The sequence below is a fragment of the Ascaphus truei genome, chromosome 2, assembly GCF_040206685.1.
Source record: "Ascaphus truei isolate aAscTru1 chromosome 2, aAscTru1.hap1, whole genome shotgun sequence".
Taxonomy (NCBI): domain Eukaryota; kingdom Metazoa; phylum Chordata; class Amphibia; order Anura; family Ascaphidae; genus Ascaphus; species Ascaphus truei.
This window is the reverse complement of record NC_134484.1, coordinates 20,112,732-20,134,817: the sequence shown is the minus strand read 5'-3', so window position 1 is coordinate 20,134,817 and position 22,086 is coordinate 20,112,732. Positions and strand designations below refer to the sequence as shown.

General features: G+C 44.2%; 1 protein-coding gene across 3 annotated transcripts in view; it reads left to right on the top strand.

The window, feature by feature from the left end:
• SLC45A4 (solute carrier family 45 member 4) overlaps positions 1–22,086 on the top strand; it is a 145,425-nt gene that overhangs the window by 60,951 nt on the left and 62,388 nt on the right. For all 3 annotated transcript variants that reach the window (XM_075581640.1, XM_075581643.1, XM_075581641.1), the window contains exon 2: positions 3,960–4,597. In XM_075581640.1, the coding sequence (XP_075437755.1) occupies positions 4,360–4,597 (238 nt within the window). In that variant the 5' untranslated portion in view covers positions 3,960–4,359. The remainder of the gene's footprint in view (positions 1–3,959; positions 4,598–22,086) is intronic.

The following is a 22,086-nucleotide window of genomic DNA, read 5'->3' as shown; positions in this document are numbered from 1 at the left end:
CTCTCATACCCATACACACACACACAATCTCTCTCTCATACCCATACACACACACACAGGAAGGGACCTGCGCCGGAGGGGAGAGAGAGAGGGGGGGGGGGGAAACACCCCGCTACTTCCTCCGCGAGCAGCGGGAGCACCGAGGGGAGAGAAACACCGGCAACTGCAGTATCTTCAGACCCGCGCGGGCAGCGGGAACACAGGATGGGGGGGGGGGGGGAGAGAAACACCGGCAACTGCAGTATCTTCAGACCCGCGCGGGCAGCGGGAACACAGGGTGGGGGGGGGGGGGGAGAGAAACACCCCGGCCACTACAGTATGTGACCCGCGCGGGCAGCGGGACCACAGGGTGGGGGGGGGGGGGGAGAGAGAAACACCCCGGCCACTACAGTATGTGACCCGCGCGGGCAGCGGGAACACAGGATGGGGGGGGGGGGGGGCGAGAAACACCCCGGCCACTACAGTATGTGACCCGCGCGGGCAGCGGGAACACCGGGAGGAGGGGAGGGAAACACCCCGGCCACTACAGTATGTGACCCGCGCGGGCATCGGGAGCACCGGGAGGAGGGGAGGGAAACACCCCGGCCACTACAGTATGTGACCCGCGCGGGCATCGGGAGCACCGGGAGGAGGGGAGGGAAACACCCCGGCCACTACAGTATGTTGAGACCCGCGCGGGCAGCGGGAGCACCGGAGAGAGGGGGAAGGATGTATTAGTGTATACAGTATATAAATATTTAAAGTGCATTAAATTCCCCCCACCTGAAGCATCTGTCCAAACTCCTCCATGACCGGATCAGTAAATTGTAAATTATAGGAGCTGACAGAATTATACAGCAGGATATGAGGAGGAGGAGGAGCAGCAGCAGACGCGCATGCACGCACGCACTCAACCCCCCCCCCCCATTACTTACCCATGCAGAAAGGGCGGTTTGAAGTCCTGGCAACTCCATCCCGCGTCACAGCCAATCAGCTACGATTTTTTTTTTTTCAAATGTTTTTTTTTTCCCGAACAGGGGATTTTTTTTTTTGCAGAGCAGGGGAAAGGTTACTGGCCACGAGCCAATATCCGATCGCAGCTGGCGAGTTGGCGACCGGGTTTGTCGAGCACTGTATATATATATATATATATATATATATATATATATATATATATATATATATATATATATATATATATATATATATATATATATATATATATTAGAAAGCAGTTGGCACACTGAAAATAGGTTATCCACTGATGCTTATCCCATATATGCACATACATAGAAAGATATTACCAGATAGAGATCCAGGAAAAACGAGACAGCACACAGTCAGGGAAATCCAGAGCTGATGTATTCAGGATAAATACATAGGCACTGCATCCAATGTTTCGGTCATCAGAATGTGACCTTCCTCAGGGCGTGGGTGACGTATATATATTTGCTATTTTAAGGGACTTTTCACTATTCTGAATCGGCACATTGTGCGTGGGAAGGTGAAGTAATGCTATCTGCTATGCTAGGGGTAGCTTATTTTAGTCCTCAAGGTCATGTTTTAAGGCTATCCCTGCTTCAGCACAGGTGGCTCAGTCATTTTGATTGAGCCACCTGTGCTGAAGCAGGGATATCCTGAAAACCTGCTCTGTTGGTATCTCTTGAGGACTGGAGTTGGCCACCCCTGTGGTTTGCTATTTTCTTATCCCAATTTTTTTAAGCACCTTTCTTGACTGATCCTTGGGCCTCGGGCATGGGGCCGCGCTGATCCGCGCTCCAGCTCTGCCTCGCCTGCTCAAACTGGAGCTTTTTGGTGTCCTGGCAGGCGAGGCAGTGAGCGCGCTTTGGGGGCGAGGCGGAGGCGAGGCGGGGCTAGTTCCTCGTTCCCATTGGATGTGAGCGGTCACGTGACCGCTCCTCCGCTCCCCTGAGCGGCAAATTTTAAATTTGCCTGTCTCCAAAATACCTGCACCTACGCACGCGTGCGGAAGCGGCTGCGAAAGCCGCGCTGATGACAGATGCAGGGGGGTAAGTGCATCTGCTCAGCGCGGCTCAGCAAGGCTCACCGTATGTCCCAGGCCTTAGAGGCTGACAAATGTATTTTATTTTTTAAGAACTGGTCAACACAAGTATTCTTCATTCTGTAGATCAGCTTTCAAGACCTCACAAGACTGCTTCAGGGACTTGTCTTTGACATGCCTTTTTCAGAGGCTTCAAAAACAAGTGACGTACCAAATGGTTATAACAGCATATCTTTATGATCAAGAAAACAAATCGAATTCCAAAATAGGGACTCTCTGCAACGAGATGCAGTTTTCCCCATTCTCATGAGTGCGCATCATTAGTAGCCCATGAGAATGAAAGAGAGAAGTGGGGCAGTACAGCGAGAGCAGATATAACTCGTGATGAGGCACGTGATCACGTGAAATACGTTCTTTAAGCTGTATATTTCTTGCTAATGTACACTATCCCCTCTTGTCTACCGGCTACTACTGTTGTGCACAAAAGGAGAAGTGAGGAATCAAAAATTTTTTGCTGATTTGTCCTAACTGTTTTTTTTTTTAAATATGGGTGAGCATTTGTTTTATCATAAAGTTACTGGAATGATCAGTGCTTTCTCCTATTTCTGGAATTTTAAAGGGAGCAATCCAATGTAGCAGACAGATATGTTGATTAAGAGCTTCTCAATGTAATTGGTTTACTTAAAGATACCCTTAATGGTGTACTAACACAGGAGTGTTCAACTCCAGCCCCCAAACATCTCCCCTCCCCCCCCCAACTGGTCAGGTTTTCAGGATATCCCTGCTTCCACACAAGTCTAAGACCGGGCCTCTGAGCCATCTGTACTGAAGCTAGGATATCCTGCAAACCTGAGCTTTTGGGGAGATTTGAGGACTCTAGTTGAGTACCCCTTCATTAACGTCAGGGCTGGAAGGGAAGTAGGGGTGCAGCGATCTTGTTTACGTTCAAAGCTTCTTTGACGCTACCACTTTTTGTACTTGCCAACCATTTTCGTCCCCCATGGCTGATAGCGATGAGTAGGTCAATATTGCTTAAGTGTCAAACCTTTATGGGTAGTTGAGTAGATCAGCAGTACTTGCTTGGGTTCAAGAGACCATTACATATTTCCATTTCCTCAAAGATTTCTGCTGCATTTACAGTATTTGAATGGATCCCAAATCATTTTTCACAGCGAAAGTCCAAAGAAGAACTGATCACTACACTGCAGCTTACACCAAGCAAAACAAATATATAATAAGCAATCCCTTGTCACGAGTCCAATGGCAAAATAGAAAAATAGCTGAACTACTGTAGCATAATGGGTCAAAAATACATTTGAGTACTTGGGATGTTCAGAATGTTTTTATAATTCTTATTACGATTATAAAGTGTTAATGGTTTTGTAAGAAAACATTATCTGGTTTTTTTTCCATCTCTCAAACATTGCTAAGGATATGAGATGACATCCACACACTAATCTTTTCTTGGTACAATGACTTAAGACAATTTTGTTTGTGTTGATCTTCAATATTGACTCTACATGCAGTGAGTGTGATGGAACAATTTAACATTTAAAAAAAAAAAAAGAAATCAACATGACCCGTATCAGGTTTAAACATTATTAATGTTGTTTTTCAATGTACTGTATTGTGCAAGGACAACTCTGGTTTGTTCAGTTATTCTAAGAATGTTTTTTTTTTTTTTTTAAAGCTAATTGATCCATTTTATCTATTAAATTACATTAAAAAAATAATAATGTTTTGCATCTTCCGCATCTCATTTTTGATGGATGGTTTTTGCACTGATCAAAGACTGTACTGTCATTTTGTTTTCTAAGCATCACCACAGCAAATTATACAGCATATAAGCTTCATTTGTTCCACTTGCCCTGACGCTCGGCCAGCAAATCGATTTGCAAAACTACAGTAGATCAGGGTTTCCCATTGTAACTATTTTCCTTGTGTTTTTTTGTTGTAGATTAATCAGCCACTCGATGGGGATTAACAGTGGATCACACCTTTGTGTCGCCTTTCCAAACTGCTACAGCAAGACAAAGAATTTTACCACTTCTTCTATAGAAATTATGAAACTGGTATTAACTGAATGGCAATTATGGATTTTTAACTCTAATTCACAGTAAACCATCAAGCCATATGATTGAATTAGTACCAAATACCTTTCTGTTGAACAGCACGTATCTCATGTACGTGAAAGGTTGTGGAAACATCTACTTAAACACGGAGGAATACAAGTATTAATTGCATGAGGAACGTGACAAAGAAAGCTGAACAAAAAAAAAAAAATATCTTTTATTTATCTTTCAAGATATATAGTATTAATATTTATATAGAATCTAAGAATATATATTTTTGCGGGAATGAAGATGGCCCCTCAGAATGCCGACTCCGAATCTATGCAAATTCAGGAGCTCCCAGTGGCAAAACTGAAGAAAGAGGAGACCAAGGAGAATGAGAGCAGAGATGAGACGATCAGCGAGAGCTCCATTGACCGGATACCTGTCCGTCTGTGGGTGATGCACGGGGCTGTAATGTTTGGCAGAGAGTTTTGCTATGCTATGGAGACGGCTTTGGTGACACCAGTTCTGTTACAAATTGGTAAGTGCATCCTTTTTTTTTTTTTTTCCTTCCCTGTTTACGCTGTATATATTTCTGGTAAAGTGGCTAAACGGAGCTGGGTGCCAGGCAGGATGGAATGTGACCTGGATTGTATCACTGGAGTGCCAAGGAAATAGCGCCGATGGGAAATCGCCTAATGTAGTAGAGTACAGTACAAGCATTAACTTTAAATACTGGCCAACAGTGTATCGTGAGAGACTGTACATAATACCACGCCCTCCCTATAGAAGTTTGCTTCTGGTGATAGGCCTTACATATAGAAAAACAAAAAGAACGAACAATTCATGCGCACCTACCAATTAGGCTAAAATAAAATAGTGATCTCATGAATGAGGGTTATTTTGTTAAACCCTTTGACCAAAGCATAATAAGCTTGCAAGCCACGTCGAGGCATAACCACGTTTTGCAGGTACCTACACTGAAGGTAGTAGCGCAGGAATCGTTCTTTTTGTTTTTCAACAGTGTATCATGTCAGGATTGATCGAAGATGAGCCGGATGTGAAGCCATGTTCTGCAATCAAAACTGATGTCATCCAACTTTTACGTGTGTCCGTTTTCCTTCTTAACTGAGCTATGTCCCTCCTCTCCCTGTGATGTGCTCGGGCACTGAGAACTTCTCTTTCTTTCTGAGTCTAATGTTGTAAACCAGGGATTTTTAAACCCTTGAATCCCTGCCTATTCCAACAACAATTAAGTTGTTACCGGAAATTCACAGAGAAAACGGTGCCTATTGCAACACGGTCTTTCATATCCTATTCATTGCTGCCAATGGAAAATGGCGGTAATCTGAACAAATACTGAATTCTGACTGCCACTGTACTGTAGGTCTGGCTTGGTTTGCATAATGAAAAGCTGTGCTCACTTTTGTTAACAAAATTATTTCATGTGTGGTTGAAACCTATCCCAGCTTCAAATTGCAAAGCCAGTATAACCATCCTGATGAGACCGAAAAGGTTGAAACAGCTGTCTGTGAGTAGGTTTTACTGGCTCTGCACTTCTTTAACCAAGGCTGTGCTGAAAAGCGGCGTACAGTGATACGGCAGGCATAATAAGCTTACAGGGGTCCATGTTAAAATGGATTTGAAGTAAAAGGTGACACGGTGTGCTCATTTCCATGTCATTTCCCAAAATCCCTGGATCCAGTGGAATCACTGTATGCTAAGAGATAATAGTGAAAAGCCGGGTTATTGTCCTGTCTGAGACGTGAATGTGCTTACAAGTGAACTTTTAATCACCCCCCCCAAAAAAACTTCCTATCCTTTTACAGTTAGAGAAGCAGTAAATGAAAGTACTGATGTAGCCAGCCTCATTGTTACTCGTTATAACTCTGAATATTATAAAGTTTACATTGGGTTCAAAGGCTTTTTTTGCATTCTTCTTATTCCCTCCCCTTTGCCAGTGAGGAAGCGTACATCGGCATTGCAAAGCTTCTGTAAATGTTCTTTAACCACAATGCTGGTGTAGGCCCTACGTCACTATACCTCCCCAGGCGGGTTTGGTACGGTTTTCAGAAGGGAAGTAGATTAATGGCTCTGTAGTCTAATAACTAATTGCTGACACTGTACAATGCTCTTTACAGTTGACGAGTAAATGCATATTATATCCCTTCCCCAAATAAGTAACTTTTAGCACACAAGATTGATAAAGCATCTATCTCCAAATCGCAAAACCTTTGATCTTAACCACAAGGGCACTTCCTGTTATTGCCCCACTGCCCATTGTCCTAGGCCTTGGCATCCGACACGCCAAATACTTTCAGGTGGATTCAATGTATCACAATCAATAAGGAAGTTTATCTGGTTTGTCCTGGCCAACTAGAGATTATCCATAAATACCAAGGTAGCACATTTCACTGAGCGTGCAATAGGTGATGCATTATTACAATACATTTACTCCTAGCAGCTTATTTTTTACACTCTGGGTCTCTGGGTTAATAACTTACTATGTTTATTGAGATTGGAAAATTTGGAGTTGGGAAGTCTTGAAGGGGAAAAAAACCCTACTATAGTTCACAGTGCTCGCTGCGAAGGTCTTATCGGATGTACTGGTATTTGATAACTGTAATAAACTTGATATTCTGGATCTCACCTTTTGCATAGGGTGAACGTGCTATTTTTTTGGCATGGCAAACTTTGATTTTACAATGCCTTTTGGCCTCATGGGGCCTCAGTCATATATTCTCAAACTTGTTTCAGGGGTTGGAAAAGCAGATGGCAGGATTAGTTTCAATATAACATTACAATTGTAGTGTGTCAGTCATGGATATAACTTTGCACACTAACTTTTCTGGGTACTTGTGTGAGGGAAGGCAGGTTTCTTCTTTATGCGAGGAAACTGAAATCTAACAAGGAGCGACAGTGAGTAAAGACACTGACTGGCATTGAGAGTTTGAAGCAGGGGACCCTGGTTCAATTCCCGGTGTCGGCTCCTTGTGACCTTGGGCAAGTCACTTTATCTCCCTGTGCCTCAGGCACCAAAAACATAGATTATAAGCTCCACGGGGCAGAGACCTGTGCCTGCAAAATGTCTCTGAAAAGTGTTACGTAAAACTTGCAGCGCTATACAAGAACAAATTATTATTATGATTATTAATCGGATAGACATGTTTGTGTGTTGCTCTTTGAATTAAAAATTGAGCAATTTAATGTTACACGATTTATTTTACTGTAGTCCCCAACTTTCTTCTATATTAGACCCTAAACACTACTTTTAATGTAAGCATGAGCACAGACTAAATGGATAACAGTTTTTTTTTCCCTCCAGATAATTGGTTCGTACTAATCTAGAGAATCTGTGCTGATTTTGGGTCTCATTGTAATTTAATAGGTCTTTCTCTCTACAAACACCAATAAAAAAATGACATATTTTGTATCCTCTAAATCTCATGTGAAAATAGAGGTCCAGAAAACTCTGAAATAAGACTTTCTGCCCCACGGTCTGTCAGAAGCATTCATCCCCTGATCTGCTCCGATCCTATATCGTTATATAGTGCAGTAAGTGGTGTAACGCTCCTCACAATATGCCCACAGTACTTGTTAGTGCTGAATACATACCGACACGCCTTTCATATCTTTCTCATTCTTATGCCATTACACACAACCATAGACTTCAGTGGTGACACCCACCTAAAATTCCAAGATCATCCTCTATCCTCATAGTATCACCTTCAGTAGCTACAGAGTTAATGTGCCCAAGTGTTGTGTAAACTAGTGCTGCTCAGCTCTGGTCCTCAAGACCCCTCTCTCCTCCCCTCCCAATAGGTCAAGTTTTCAGGATATCTCATCTTCAGCATAGGTGGTTCAATCCGTCAGACTGAGCCTCTGATTGAACCACCTGTGCTGAAGCAGGGACTAAGCCACTTGTGCTGAAGCAGGGATATCATGAAAACCTGACCTGTTGGAGAGGCTTGGGGACTGGAGTAGAGCACCCCTGTATTACAACATAGTACCTCACACTATTTGGAGAAAGAGACCATTTTACACACCTATTACGATCTGGCATGTTCAGAATTGCAATGACTGTGCTATTTGTATTCCAAAAACAATGAGTCATGCTTGCATAGATCCAGGCCCGGCGGCGTGTGAACATATGTCACCGCTTGCGAAATCTACCCAGACAGTGGAACTTTCCACTCTTATCAGGTGCCCATAATTCCTTCTCACAAACTGAAGTCTGCTGGCAACCATGAAAAAAGTGGGGAGTGTATCTATAAGCCATTAGAAACACAATAAGGAGCGGGGCGTGCCGCTGTTATCGAAGTGCAGACAAAACAATTGTGATATTGTTTTTACATGAGCAGTCCTGACGGTTTGGCAAATCATCCCCACCGACAACTGCGTTCGAGTCAGATCTGTGGGAACGCTCACAATCGCTACAACTCTTGTGCAGTTAGCTGAGTACATTTCATTTGAAGTATTTAGGCCATTCTTCAAGATGATATGAAGCCGCTTTCCCCATGTTGGAGAAGAGCTCACATCTGTTCAAATGAAGCGGGAATTCAATCTTGGATAGCAGTAGATCCCAACCCTCTTTTTATTTATTTATTTATTTATTTATTTATTTTAACATCGCTTGAAAAATATTTGTTTTGCGAATCCCTAATGAATAAACCTTACTGCCTGCTCATCAGATTATTGCGAAGAATACTGTGTGACCAATCCCAGGCAGTGTAATGTCCTGAGCTTGTGCAGGCCAGTCGCTTATTAAGGCCCAAACTTCCCCTCCATGTGTGCAGACCGCATGGGTGGTATAGCTGTCACTTACTGCGGGAACGTCTAAAGTCACGCCCCGGAATGCCCGGCCGCTTTGAATGCAAGGCATTGTGGGTAGCTACTTTGGAAGCGCCTGGTGTAATTGACAGCTATAGCACCCCACACACAGTTTGGGGCCTTACTACGTGCGCAGCCCTGACACGGGCTCAGGAACTCCACTATACTGCCTGGGATTATACATTACATTTTTTTTTGCGGGGTTGGGTGGGGATTCTTTGAGACCCCTCACAAATCTCTAGGTGTTCCCCTACCTCCTGTTAGGAATTGCTGTTCTATAGCATGGGGAAGATGGAATCCGGATATTCGATAGGGAAGTTCAAATCTAGCAATGATGGTTTTGGATCTTTACTTTAATGTCCACATGTGCATCTGAGGGAGGGGTCACTTGACCTATATTAATGTATTTAAAGTCTGAAACCGAATACAGTACATTAGTATTTCAGGAATGAAATTGCAAAATCTTTCACCTTTTCAATTAGATTTTATTGGCTACAGTATATACATGGATTTGATATTTATTTTTTATTTTATATGCTGTATAATTCTGCTAATATTTAAAAATGGTTGGAAAATAAACGGCGGCTGCTCCTTTTTTAAATTTTTTTTAAATTTTTTTTTAATTGTACCTAAACTGGGAGGTTTCCGGAGTGCATTTGTGGTCCACTGAAACCCTATGTTCCCCTAGATATGTAACGTTTTTTATTTTTGGTGCCGTTTTGACACCCAAAAACATATACAAACACGGCTGCCGGGTTACCAATGGAAAGCCGTGACGTACGCAACTGAAGATGTTGCAGCTTTTCTTTTGACCGTTGGGCTGAGCCTTGACCCTCCTGCCATTTTGTGTCCGGCACAAATTTATTGTGCCTGGTGCCAAAGCACAGGAACTAATAGATTTGCAGGTGTCGGGTGACCACGGCGCAGATCCAGGGAACCACCACGGTTCCATTAAGATTAAAAAAGAGCAGCACCGAATACTACTTTAAATACGTACAAGGAAATGCTGAAAGCATGAAATGCAGGTGTTGCATACTGTAGTACTTTCTTATTGTATTTGTTGTGTGCTCGGACCGATGCCGATCCATCACAAGACTGCAGTCTTTGGGTTGACTGTATATTGGTGTGTGTGTGTGTGTGTGTGTGTGTGTGTGTGTGTATAGCAGGGATCCCCTTCTTACCTCCTGGGGGGGGGGCGCCATGTTGTGGTTGGCGCAGCCATTTAGCCTATTGCGATGTGCGATGCAGCAGCCATCTTGGGGCTGGCGCCGCCCAACTGAAAGGTTCTAAGAAGAGAATTTCCTCAGCGGTACAGAAGACTGTTAGTGGCAGTTAAACGGGAGCCTGCAGGTGTGAGGTAGTGTCCGGGGAGCAGGCAAGCTCCTGGACTAGGCCTAAGATATACACCCCATGGCCCCTGTCACTGTAGTGAAGTGTGCAGGGTTGGCCATATCCTTCGGGATCTCCCGGTAGTGAGGGATCGCTGCGGAGCAGGATCCAAGCAGCAGAGGAGTTTTTCAGAAGCAGCAGCATCTGGGTGTGAGGGGCTGCTGTCAGAGACCCTGCTCCGTGGGACCACGTCTCTGGCAGCAGCTTATCTGGCGTACTCCCTGGTTAGGCCGCAACCAGGAAGGTACCTGTGCACCAACACAAGGGGGAGGGTAGCGCTGCCCTCATACACACATTGGGAAGGGTTGTTTGCTGAACACCAGGGTATGCCCAAGCACCATAGGTATAATTGGGGCTAGCTACCCCAGGGCGTTCTACTGTTATTGTGTATTGTGACTGTCACGGTAGACCAGGTCTCTTAACGCACTTATATTTCTGGGATCAGTCAATAGGCAAAACAAGGTATTGAAATAAAATGAGGTTTATTTGGATACGACCTCGGAAATTAAACAAAACACAAAATACAGAAATATACATTTACTGTGGTCTGAGATCTAGCCTTTCCTAGGTGCAGAGCGCCGTATGCTTCTACGGGAAATGGATTTGGGCTCGAAATCCAGAAGTCTGGGGGACACTGGGATGCCCCGATGTAATTCACCCCCATACCGGCAAATCATGCCTGCTTGCCAGGGAGAATAAAGCGACTACCGTTAACTATGGCCCCCGAACTCCTGCAAACAAAATAATTGTATTTTCACCCAAATATCCCACCTAAAACGGACACACAAATCCCGCAGTTCTAGGGCTGAGGGAACATGAAATAGGAAAAAAACAGGGTCACTTTATTTTCCAGCATGCATGTATTATCCCTGGTCCTTGGCTTATGAAGCTACCAGGTACCCCACGGATTCAGGGCTAACCAGAGGGCTTAACCTTTATTGTATTGCCTGGTTACCCCTACCATCACAGTGACTGGGTAATGTTTGGGCCTACTGTGGGACTACAGAAGTAAAGGAGTTATTATATAATCCTGTTGGGTTATCGGGGTATACCATAAATATATACGTGTTCCTATGAGGAGAAATCCCGCTATCTGTGATCCTCATAGGTGGAGGGGGCTGCACCATAGAGATATAGAGAACCCAGTGTCCCCAGGAGCGGAGGCCCAGACCTTCTGTAAGTCTAACAGGTAGCACCAGTCCCGTAATTGCCGCTGTTTCCCATAGGGATAGGGTGTTACAGTTCATGTGTAAAAGCTTTTCCTCTGAAACATGTTACAAGTGATGCTCCTGCAATGCTTTATGACTTTCTCTGTTCCCTCCACAATCTAGTAACTGTGTTGCTTTTAAAAGGAAACACGAAAGGGTTAATGGGTTAAATCTTTGGTGATTTGCATATGTATTTTTGAAAGTGCGACTGTTCCTGTGTTGTCACTTACAGCTGAATACGGGTCATTTTAGGTCCTATTTTTCCCCCCTCCATTTCTATTTGGTACTTTTAATAGGTTAATTGTACACCTCCTATAGATCCTTTTTTTTAAATTTTTTTATTACATGCAGTATTATTAGTATAGTAGTTTTTTTATTACATGCAGTATTATTAGTATAGTGTGTGTGTGTATATATATATATATATTAATATATCAAAACAAAACAAAAACATTAAGGAGCGCCTACTATAACAACCTATAAATTGTGAGTGAATTAGCTACTGTGTTGAAACAACCAATGGGGTGGCCAGGGGGGGGTTAATAATATAAGATTGATCCTATGTTAAAAAATAATAACTAATAAAATTTTAATAAAAAATGCTATAAAAAATATATAAAAATGCCAAAAAAAAACTTTAATACTAAAAAATACAAAAGAATAGCTTTAGATGTATACCAAAAACCTTAAAAAACATAGAGTCCCGTTCCAATAGAGTGCATCCAGGTAAAGGCAGCCCGTTTGAAAGGGACACAACTCCCTTGGAAATACCTATGAGAGAAAATGAGAAAAAAACAGGCGCACACCTAGTGCATTAAAGTATAACAATCATTTTATGGAACATTAAAAAATAGACAAATGCCCACTCACAAATCAAACAATAAAAAAGAGCAGTTATGAGATTGGCCCTCATAAGCCACTGGCAGCGTCTCGATCAGCAATGGAGTTTTCCTCCTCCACACGTGTAGTACAGACTCCTTCACCGGAAGTGACGTCCTCCCGGCGTGTGCCCCGCAACAGGAAGTCCCTCCGGGAACCAAAGATCTTGCCTTCTTTCTTCTGGCTGTTGTACCATCAAGAGTAGTGGAGATCTGCCCGCTGCTTCTTGTCTGTCTCGCCACTCACGATACTGCGTCCGCAATCTGCTGTGTTTAGTGGGAAAGTGCCTCCTCCGTCTCAGCCACGCCCTACGCGTTTCCCCTGATGAAGTCATCCTTGATGACGAAACGCGTAGGGCGTGGCTGAGACGGAGGAGGCACTTTCCCACTAAACACAGCAGATTGCGGACGCAGTATCGTGAGTGGCGAGACAGACAAGAAGCAGCGGGCAGATCTCCACTACTCTTGATGGTACAACAGCCAGAAGAAAGAAGGCAAGATCTTTGGTTCCCGGAGGGACTTCCTGTTGCGGGGCACACGCTGGGAGGACGTCACTTCCGGTGAAGGAGTCTGTACTACACGTGTGGAGGAGGAAAACTCCATTGCTGATCGAGACGCTGCCAGTGGCTTATGAGGGCCAATCTCATAACTGCTCTTTTTTATTGTTTGATTTGTGAGTGGGCATTTGTCTATTTTTTAATGTTCCATAAAATGATTGTTATACTTTAATGCACTAGGTGTGCGCCTGTTTTTTTCTCATTTTCTCTCATATATATTAATATATATATATATTAATACTTGAGTGTTGATTTATAGACATTTTTGCACCATTGTAACCAGGAGTGTAGTGAGAGGGTTACGGCCCTTATTTTTCCGTCATTCTCTCTCATAGTTGGTTCTCTAACACAATCCTTTGATAATGTAAATCTGGTTTGCTCCGCTCTATAGAAAAGGATATAGATGTATCCACGGAGAGCCTGGGGTGTATACTTACTCTGGTGCAGCGCCTCCACCTGTGAGGGATCCCAGCAGCACGGAAGCAGCCCCCCACAGGACACAACAATAACCACCACACAGCATAAAATGAGAAACCTTTACTCGTAAACGAACGTTATATGTTAACTCTTATTCTCTATTATGGATAAGATAAAGGTATGCAGGCACAACTACCACACGCCTCTCAGGACTCGCTTCCCAGAAATACACCCACACCGTGTCCACTATTGCGTATCTCACACAGAGTCCCCAAGTGTCCTGCAATGAAGAGTAGTCCCTTGGTAACTAGCCCAACAGTGTTCCCAAAGAACCCACCCTTATAGGCGTGATCAGTACCTGAGGTACCGGTATGTTGGTGCACGTAAGATACGATACCTGCCCAGTGCGGCGGCACCTGGGCCCTTAAATATCTTCAAAAAGGATCCGCCGACCTCCTTTGTGCCGTCCTGCTTCTCCAGAGCGATGATCCGTTAGAGGCGATCCAACTCTGAAGATGGTCTCTCTAGGAGTGCAGCGTCCGCTGATTCCTAACTATCACTGCATAACACTAAGGGGCAGGTTCCCTAACCTAGGGCCTGTCCCTGAAGCACAACAAGCTATATATGTCTCAGGGCCTATCTTGGGCCTAGGGGAGTGTATTCTGGCCTAGTGTAGAGGCTTACTTGCCTTCCACACGGACCCTCTGTCCCCTACCCCTCTCTGTCACACTCTGCTTGCGTGCTCCCTGTGACACGCTTCCTTATCCTGCCTGCAGCAATTCTCCAGCTTCTATTGGCTCCCTGGCGTCAGGTGGGACACTCGTAAGGCTAAGGCCCCGCTCCCTCAGTCAGCGCGCCCGCACTGCAGACAGGCGGGGCGCTGACAGACACAGACCGCCATATGCGGTCTGTAGGGAGCCGGGGGGGGGCGCGTGGTTTGAGCGGAGGGACCCGCTACTCCTCCCTCCCCCCCCTCCCTCCACGGGCTCGGGCTGCAGGAGGGAGCTGCTGTGGGCTGCTGTAAGGTAAGCAGCTCCCTCCCCCTTCTGCCACAAACACACACACACCTACCTTGTGTAGGAAGCTGCCTGATGACAGCTCCCGCCCCCGCCGCTGATTGGCTCATCAGCGCACCACGTGACGCGTCACCGCTCGGGATCACAATTATCTTGCATCCCCTGGCGGCTGATGCGTCACAGCGCGTAGTGAGCCAGCAGCTAGGGGGAACTGGGACCTGCTCGGGAGGATTCCCCTGCTGGTGGGGAACGCTCACGCGGCCGCCCGCGCCGCCGGTCGCAGCGGGTCCCAGCCCTCAGGCTCATAGGAATTGTAGTCCCTTGCAAGAGCCTTTCCTGATTGGTTACCGTTCGCATTTCCACTGCGCATCCGAGAATGGCCGCCTCCTCTGCACATGCACGAACTTCCCCAAGATGGCGGCTCTCTCCGCAATTACCGGAGCCCCCGGCGACACGATCGTCCTCCTGGCGCACACCAGCCACCTCCCGCTGCACGCCCACTCCCTTGGAGCTCCCGACACACGTGCCCACGCATCTGCACGCCCCAGAAACCAGCCGCAACTCTCCTGCACAACCGGAGGCAACGCAGCAAAGGGGCACAACCTCAAAGGGGGAGATGTCTGTCTCTCTGTCTGTCTCTCTGTCTGTCTCTCTGTCTGTCTCTCTGTCTGTCTCTCTGTCTCTCTGTCTGTCTCTCTGTCTCTCTGTCTGTCTGTCTCTCTGTCTGTCTCTCTGTCTGTCTCTCTGTCTGTCTCTCTGTCTGTCTCTCTGTCTATCTCTCTGTCTCTCTGTCTGTCTCTCTGTCTCTCTGTCTCTCTGTCTCTCTGTCTGTCTGTCTGTCTCTCTGTCTCTCTGTCTCTCTGTCTGTCTCTCTGTCTCTCTGTCTGTCTCTCTGTCCTTAATTTCTGTAAACCTAAAAAAATCTTAAATGGCTTGGTTACCTTTTCTATAGAGCGGAGCAAACCAGATTTACATTGTCAAAGGATTATGTTCGAGAACCAACTAGGAGAGAGAATGAGGGAAAAATAAGGGCTGTAACCCTCTCACTACACTCCCGGTTACAATGGTGCAAACATGTCTATAATAAACATTCTCAAGTACTGTAATTGAAACATACTGGTCAGTCTGTCACCTAGGCCTGACCCCTTGGTCACATCATGGTCATTAGTTCAGCTTGGACTCTTGAGATGCAAACCATCCACAGAATGTAGAGATGCACAATTAAAATGAGCTGCTACCTATAGCAATCGGCCCTGCAAGGCGCCTATTCACTAAAGGGTGCTAAGTGTTGGCAAGTTTTCACGCCCTTCATCTGAATGGGAGTTGGGCTGTTCTAAAGCATAGCAGCCTTGGTAAATATGGGTCTACGTATATGCAATGTAAAAATAAGTGCTAATGATTTTGCAGTGGTGACTCACACGTGAGGTGACTTTCTGCTAATTAATTCAACACCTTAATACATTGAATAACTACAATTCTAAATTAAATGATTAGTCTTAAAAGCAGCCATCCAAGCTGCCCTTCGACCCCACCCCCCACCCATAAATATGTGCATCAATACAAAACACACAATAAGTATTTAAGTGATGGATCGGCGAAGATTTGCCTTGGGGGTTCACTAAATGGCTCAAAGTTCTGTGGGCAAGATCATGTACTGCATAACACTTTGGTCACTAAACACTATTTATACCTGGTCTGTAGCTCTCCACGTCACCACCCTTGAAAAAGCGCCTCAGCGAAACGTGCGTCAGGTGGGAGGCGGCTACAGGACTGACGTCATGACGCTCACATGCCGGTTAGAGGGTGAGAGGCACTGCTTAGTGCCGGTTTGCTTGCTAGGAGGTACCTCGAGTGGTTAACTGGTAATGTATACACTTAACCAAAGGATTGTATACTCTATGAGCATTTTGTGTAAACTGCAGCATTACTGAGCCCTATTGGCATTTATGCTGGCACTGTAGCTATAATCGAGCTGCACGTGTGTGTATTATCGCACGGCTCTGTATACTCACAGAAGGTACCGTATATACTCTAATATGGGGGAACAAACTTAATGGTATTTTACCATCTGCAGGATTAATCAGCTTCCACAACCATGATGTTGGTTTTGTGGATATAACGCTGCTGCAGTGAGGGTGTTTTGAACTGTATATATATTTTCACCCCTCCTTGTTTTGTTCCACCTTATAACAGCAGCTGATTTACGTCTGCTGTTTGCATCAAACCATCCCCTCTTTTATGTTTGTTTGTTGTCACACTGCAGTATATTTGTTGCTTTACATCGCACATTTTATTAAGGGGCTTTAACTGGATACGGACTAGATCCGTGCCCCAGAGCCAGTCATCACACTTTGTGAGCTCTTGTGCCCAATATACACTACTGTCATCACTTAGACAGTGAGTTAACATCCATCTACTATATACCCATTATCTTCAAGAGGTATATACATGTGTAAGATCAGTCTCATGTGTATATTCGTTGCTGTATATCGCACATTTTATTAAGGGGCTATAACTGGATACGGACTAGATCCGTGCCCCAGAGCCAGTTATCACACTTTGTGAGCTCTTGTGCCCAATATACACTACTGTCATCACTTAGGCAGTGAGTCAACATCCATCTACTATATACCCAGATTCTTCAAGAGGTATATACATGTGTAAGACCAGTCCCATGTTACCTGTTTTATTTACACAGGCTTTTTAAACTTTTGATTGCTGCACTAGGAGGTTTACTCTCATATATGGGTTTCTTCTCTGCCATTAGTCAGTCTGGTTAGATTTTGATCAACCACCTAGTTTGCAGTTTAAGGACTAATTAATGTTGTCTGTTTTTTGTGTTTTGTTACCAATGTCAGTTGGATTTTTGGTTCTAATGTTTTGACAATTATTTTAACCAGTTGAATTAAAAGATTACATTTTAAATCATTCATCTTTACACTATCATATACAACGAGTGCTGTCAAAAAGGGTGCTTTTGTTTTCTAGTATTAATGTTGTTCTCTCTCTCCCCTTATTGCACCGTTGTTTATATCACATATTTATTTGAGGCAGACGCGAGGGTTCCCTTTCTCTTCCCCCTTCCCTAGAGTATACTGGCAAGATCATGTGACAGGCAGTCACTAGATACAGTTGGTGCACTGCTACAGAGTGGGCAGGGCTCAAAAAGGGGTGTGCCAACGCCTGTTTCAGAAGAGGAAGGGAATGCGACTTTGAAAATGGTTGCTATAGAAACAAAAAATTCTTGTTATATTATAATACATAAAAAATGTAATTCACAGTTGTTTGAGAAAATACTTGCAGCATTTTTTTTATAGTACAGAACGGGTTTATTTAAAAAAAACAAAAAACACGTAGGATATTGCTTGGTCTGCAGCTTTGAGTGAAGCGGTCTAGTACACTAAAGTTTACTTTGCTGAAGGTTTTGCCTTCAGTGTAACCAGAAACCCTAACTATTAAGTTGCTTCAGCTCTTCATGTCTCTGGTTAACCCATTCGCAGCTTTACATGCTCAGATCAAGAAGTGTTGCAGCCTCCACCTGCTCAGCCACGCACAGCATTAAACGGGTTACATAGCTGTTATTGTAGAGTAACTAGAGGTCACGTGCAGCAAATAAAGCCCTTTGCCAGACCTGTAAGTGCCTCGATATATCGGCCTTCAGTGCATCACTGTTTTTCTTTCCTGATTTGGATACAAACCGTTGGAGGTGCTAGCGAAGCTGGGACGTTTTGTTGGCAGAAAATTCTTCTAACCGACATACCTTGTCTGTTTTACACCGGGTGTAGGGTATAGCTTACAGGATAATTACGTACAGATGTCCAAGACTTGCACAGTGTTTTTCTATAACTTTTTCGATGTGGACATACAGTATTAATCTGTTGTGTTTTTATACTGCGTTAGTGGGTTGAGAAGTCCCACTACACACTTTGTTTACTTTTAATTTCCTTAATGACACCTTGCATTTTCCATAACATCTGTTGTATTTTGTAGTCGTAGGACCTGTGGTAGAAAACTAATGCGTGTGGTGAGAACTAATCTGTACAATATGAATATATTTGGCGTTCTATATTTGTCTATATCACACTGTTTGGAGGGCTATTACTACATACTGTAGGGTGGACCATTATATACTGTAGATTATTTGGACCTACTATCCTCTTATCCTCCAACTTGATTATCCTTGAATATTTCATGTTTTTTTTCTTGTATAGTGCTGACCGTGTACTCTGTGCCGTATATCGAATTTTTTCAGGTATGTGTCCCTACCCCGTAGATCTCACAATCTATTTATTTTTTGGTGGCACAGGGAGATACATAGGTTTTCCCACGATCACCAGGCTCCCTTGCTTCAAACTCGGTGTGATTGTTCTCAGTCACCTTTTCTTCCAACCCCCTCCGTATATACAGTGCAGCTATTCTCAGAATGTGTTTTCTTCTTTCATAGAGGTACAATCCCTGTTTGTGTCAGAACGACATTCCCTTAAGCATAATGATTTGCAGGTCTGAAGCCAAAGTCATTGCACCCATCAGCGTGCTCCCGCGGGTGGAGCAGTGCGATAGCTCCGCCCCATCTTCCGTGCGGTTGATTCAAACATTTGGCTGCGTCTCCCGCTAGTGCACGGTGTGTGTCCTGCTGCAGCGTGCCACAGGTTATCGCTGTACCTGGTGCGTCACGGGGAAATGCTCGTCTAATAACGTAACCGGAGATGGAAACGAAAGAGGAGCCCCCTCTATTTCCCTGTCTGTTAGCCGAGGGGAGAGTAGCGATCATGTGATCGCTGCTGAAACAATGGCATGGCTGCAGATTCTGGAGGTCCGTGTCTGCCAGACGTCGTTGGCACTGAAAGGTTACTCAAATATATAACAGTAAGCAAAGAAGCCCCAATGAATATCCAATATTTCTCCCATCTTGACAGCTCATGTACAACGACCTCTTGGAAGAATGTTTGCGTAAAGTTATTCTTTATATTTTCGCTCCGGTTTTCGGCTTGCATCTATTGTATACAATGTTTCCCTGTATTTAGTAAGTATAGATTACGAAGATTCATTTGCCTCTGTTAGCCATAACTAAAAGTGCTTTAAAAAAAACAAAACAAAAAAAACACAGTCCATCATCATTTAGAACAGGGGGGCGCAAACTTTTTTCCCTGCACCCCCCTGCCGACGGTCACATCACCCCCGCGCCCCCCCCTCACCCCGGCTCCGGCGTCATATGGCAGCGTGACCTCGCGGCATCATTTGACGCCGCGTTGCGATGGCGACACGTTTGGAGCCGAGGTAAGTAAAGGTTTACAGAGGCCCTGCAGCTCCCCCGGCACTTAATTTAAGTGCCTTTGGGAAGCGCGCGGGACCTCTGTAAACCGCGCGCCACCCCGCAGGCAGTCTTGCGCCCCCCAGTTTGCCCACTGCTGATTTAGAATATAAGACTTTCACTCATTTTCTAATTGGACAGGTCAGAAGCTTTTTGAGAGGGGAAATGTAACAAAATAGTTTAGTTGCTGAAAAGAGTAGAACAGGAGTGGCTGACTCCAGTCCTCAAGGGCCACCAACTGGTCAGGTTTTAAGGATATCACTGCTTCAGCACAGATGCATGACTCATGCAGCAGAAGCGGTACAGTGCAAACAGTCCATTTATTCCAGAAATGCAGACACAACACTTGATAAACGCAACATACTTAGATATGCACACAAAACAGAAACAGTACTTCTTAAAGTGGTATTTTACTCCATCATAGTAACTATTTAAAATACAGAATGCATATAAATAGACAATTTAGCTCTCGCAAAAACGCTGCTTCCGATGTGTGGAGGCATCTTGGTAATTATGGGCCCGCATGAGCTCCCGGTACTTCAGGGTTGTGACTTCTTGTGACGTCTTCTCCCTGCCCTGTGCATTACGTCATTGCCATTGTCTATTTATATGGCAAATGAAATGTATCACTTGCCAGCACATTCACACCTCAGACTATAACCCGGCTTTTCACCGTTCTCCCAGCATACAGTGCTTCCACTGCAGCCGGGGATTCTGGGAAATGGCTTGCAAATGGAGTTCACAGTGACACCTTTTTGCTTCTTATCCATTTTGACATGGACCACTATAAGCTGATGCCTGCCGCATTACACAGCTTTTCAGCACAGCCTGGGGTAAAGTGCACAGCCAGTAACCCTACTCACCGACAGCAGCTTCAACCGTTTGGGTCTCATCACTGTGAGGCTGGTTATACTGGCTTTGCAATGTGGAGCTGGGATAGGTTTCAACCTACTGTATTTATATGCATTCTGCATTTAAATAGTGTTACACAGGGGGCGATCTGACGAAAGGGCGGAAACGTTATTGCTTTTTTCTCTTGTTTACTAGTATGAAGTAAAATACCACCTTGGCAAGTACTGCTTTTGTTCTGTGTGCTACACTCGGTACATATTATTTATTATTATTATCATTGTTTATTTGTTGAGTGCCAACATATTCCATAGCGCTGTACAATGGGGGTACAGAGTTATGTATATTACATAAACCATTACATAGACATGAGGACAAACCTGCACCAACGGATACAAAGAGATCATGAGGGCCCTGCATACATTTATATTTATTTCCTATCTACTTCGGAGCAGACGTTGTGGCAGACATACTCGGTATGTTTAAGCACCTAATGTGTGTGCATTTTTTGACTCTCTCTTAAAATTGTGAGTGTGCAGTCTTTCCTCATTTGTTACCTAATAAAGACTTGGATATGTTGGAATCTGTAGCAATTATTAAACCTTGCCGAATGACTTTTTCCTGCAATGAGATTTTTACTAGAAGGTTTTGTGTGGGGCGTTTCTATGAACCGTTTCTATGAACCGTTTCTATGAACCATTTCTACGAACCGTTTCTACAATATTGGATAAAAATACAACACTTGGGTTCATTCACATGTCTGCAGTCCGGCTTTTCCCCATTATCTCCTAGCATACAGTGCTTCCACCGCAGCCAGGGATTCTGGGTAATGACATGTGAAATCTGGTTCTAATATTTGGGCAAAAAAAATTCAAATAGTTCATTCTTTTAGAAGGCTGTATTGTTGTTACAGTAGCAGTAACCTGACTCTGCTAAACACGTCTGACTCAGTATAGCAGTGCAGACGGGGCATCTGTCTATCTTTAATGCAGTAGTTGCAGAATCACTTTGCAATGCTATGTACTGTATGTTTCAAATGCAATACTAATGCTGGCTAAGACACTCAATACTCATTTTGGCAGCTACAGTAGCGTGTATTTTTACACTCTGCAGGTTTAAACGGTTCACTAAGCAAAACATTTCCTTGTGGTTCAACATTACCATATTACAAAACACTATTTTTCTCATCATTATCACTCTGACATCCCCCCCTCCCCTGCCAAGTTTAATTAAATAAAGTATTTAATACAAAATATGCTGCACCACACTTTTAAAATGTGCAAAGTACCTTTTGGTATGTTTGTAGGATCATAATGGTTCTTCCACCAATATGCAGTGACCTCCAGGATAACTGCTCCCTTCTGAAATTTGGGTTTGTTTATAATTTGGAACAATGTTTTTTTTTTCCATTGAGTGGAAGAGGAAATTTGACATATACTGTATTTAAATTGCATTTCTTCTAACCCAATTAAAAAAAAATTGTTTTAATAAATGCAGCTGTTCCTTGCCTTTACGGCAATGCAATTATCTCCGTTGCCGATCAATCCGTTCTCCCGTGATCGATCAGCAAAGATC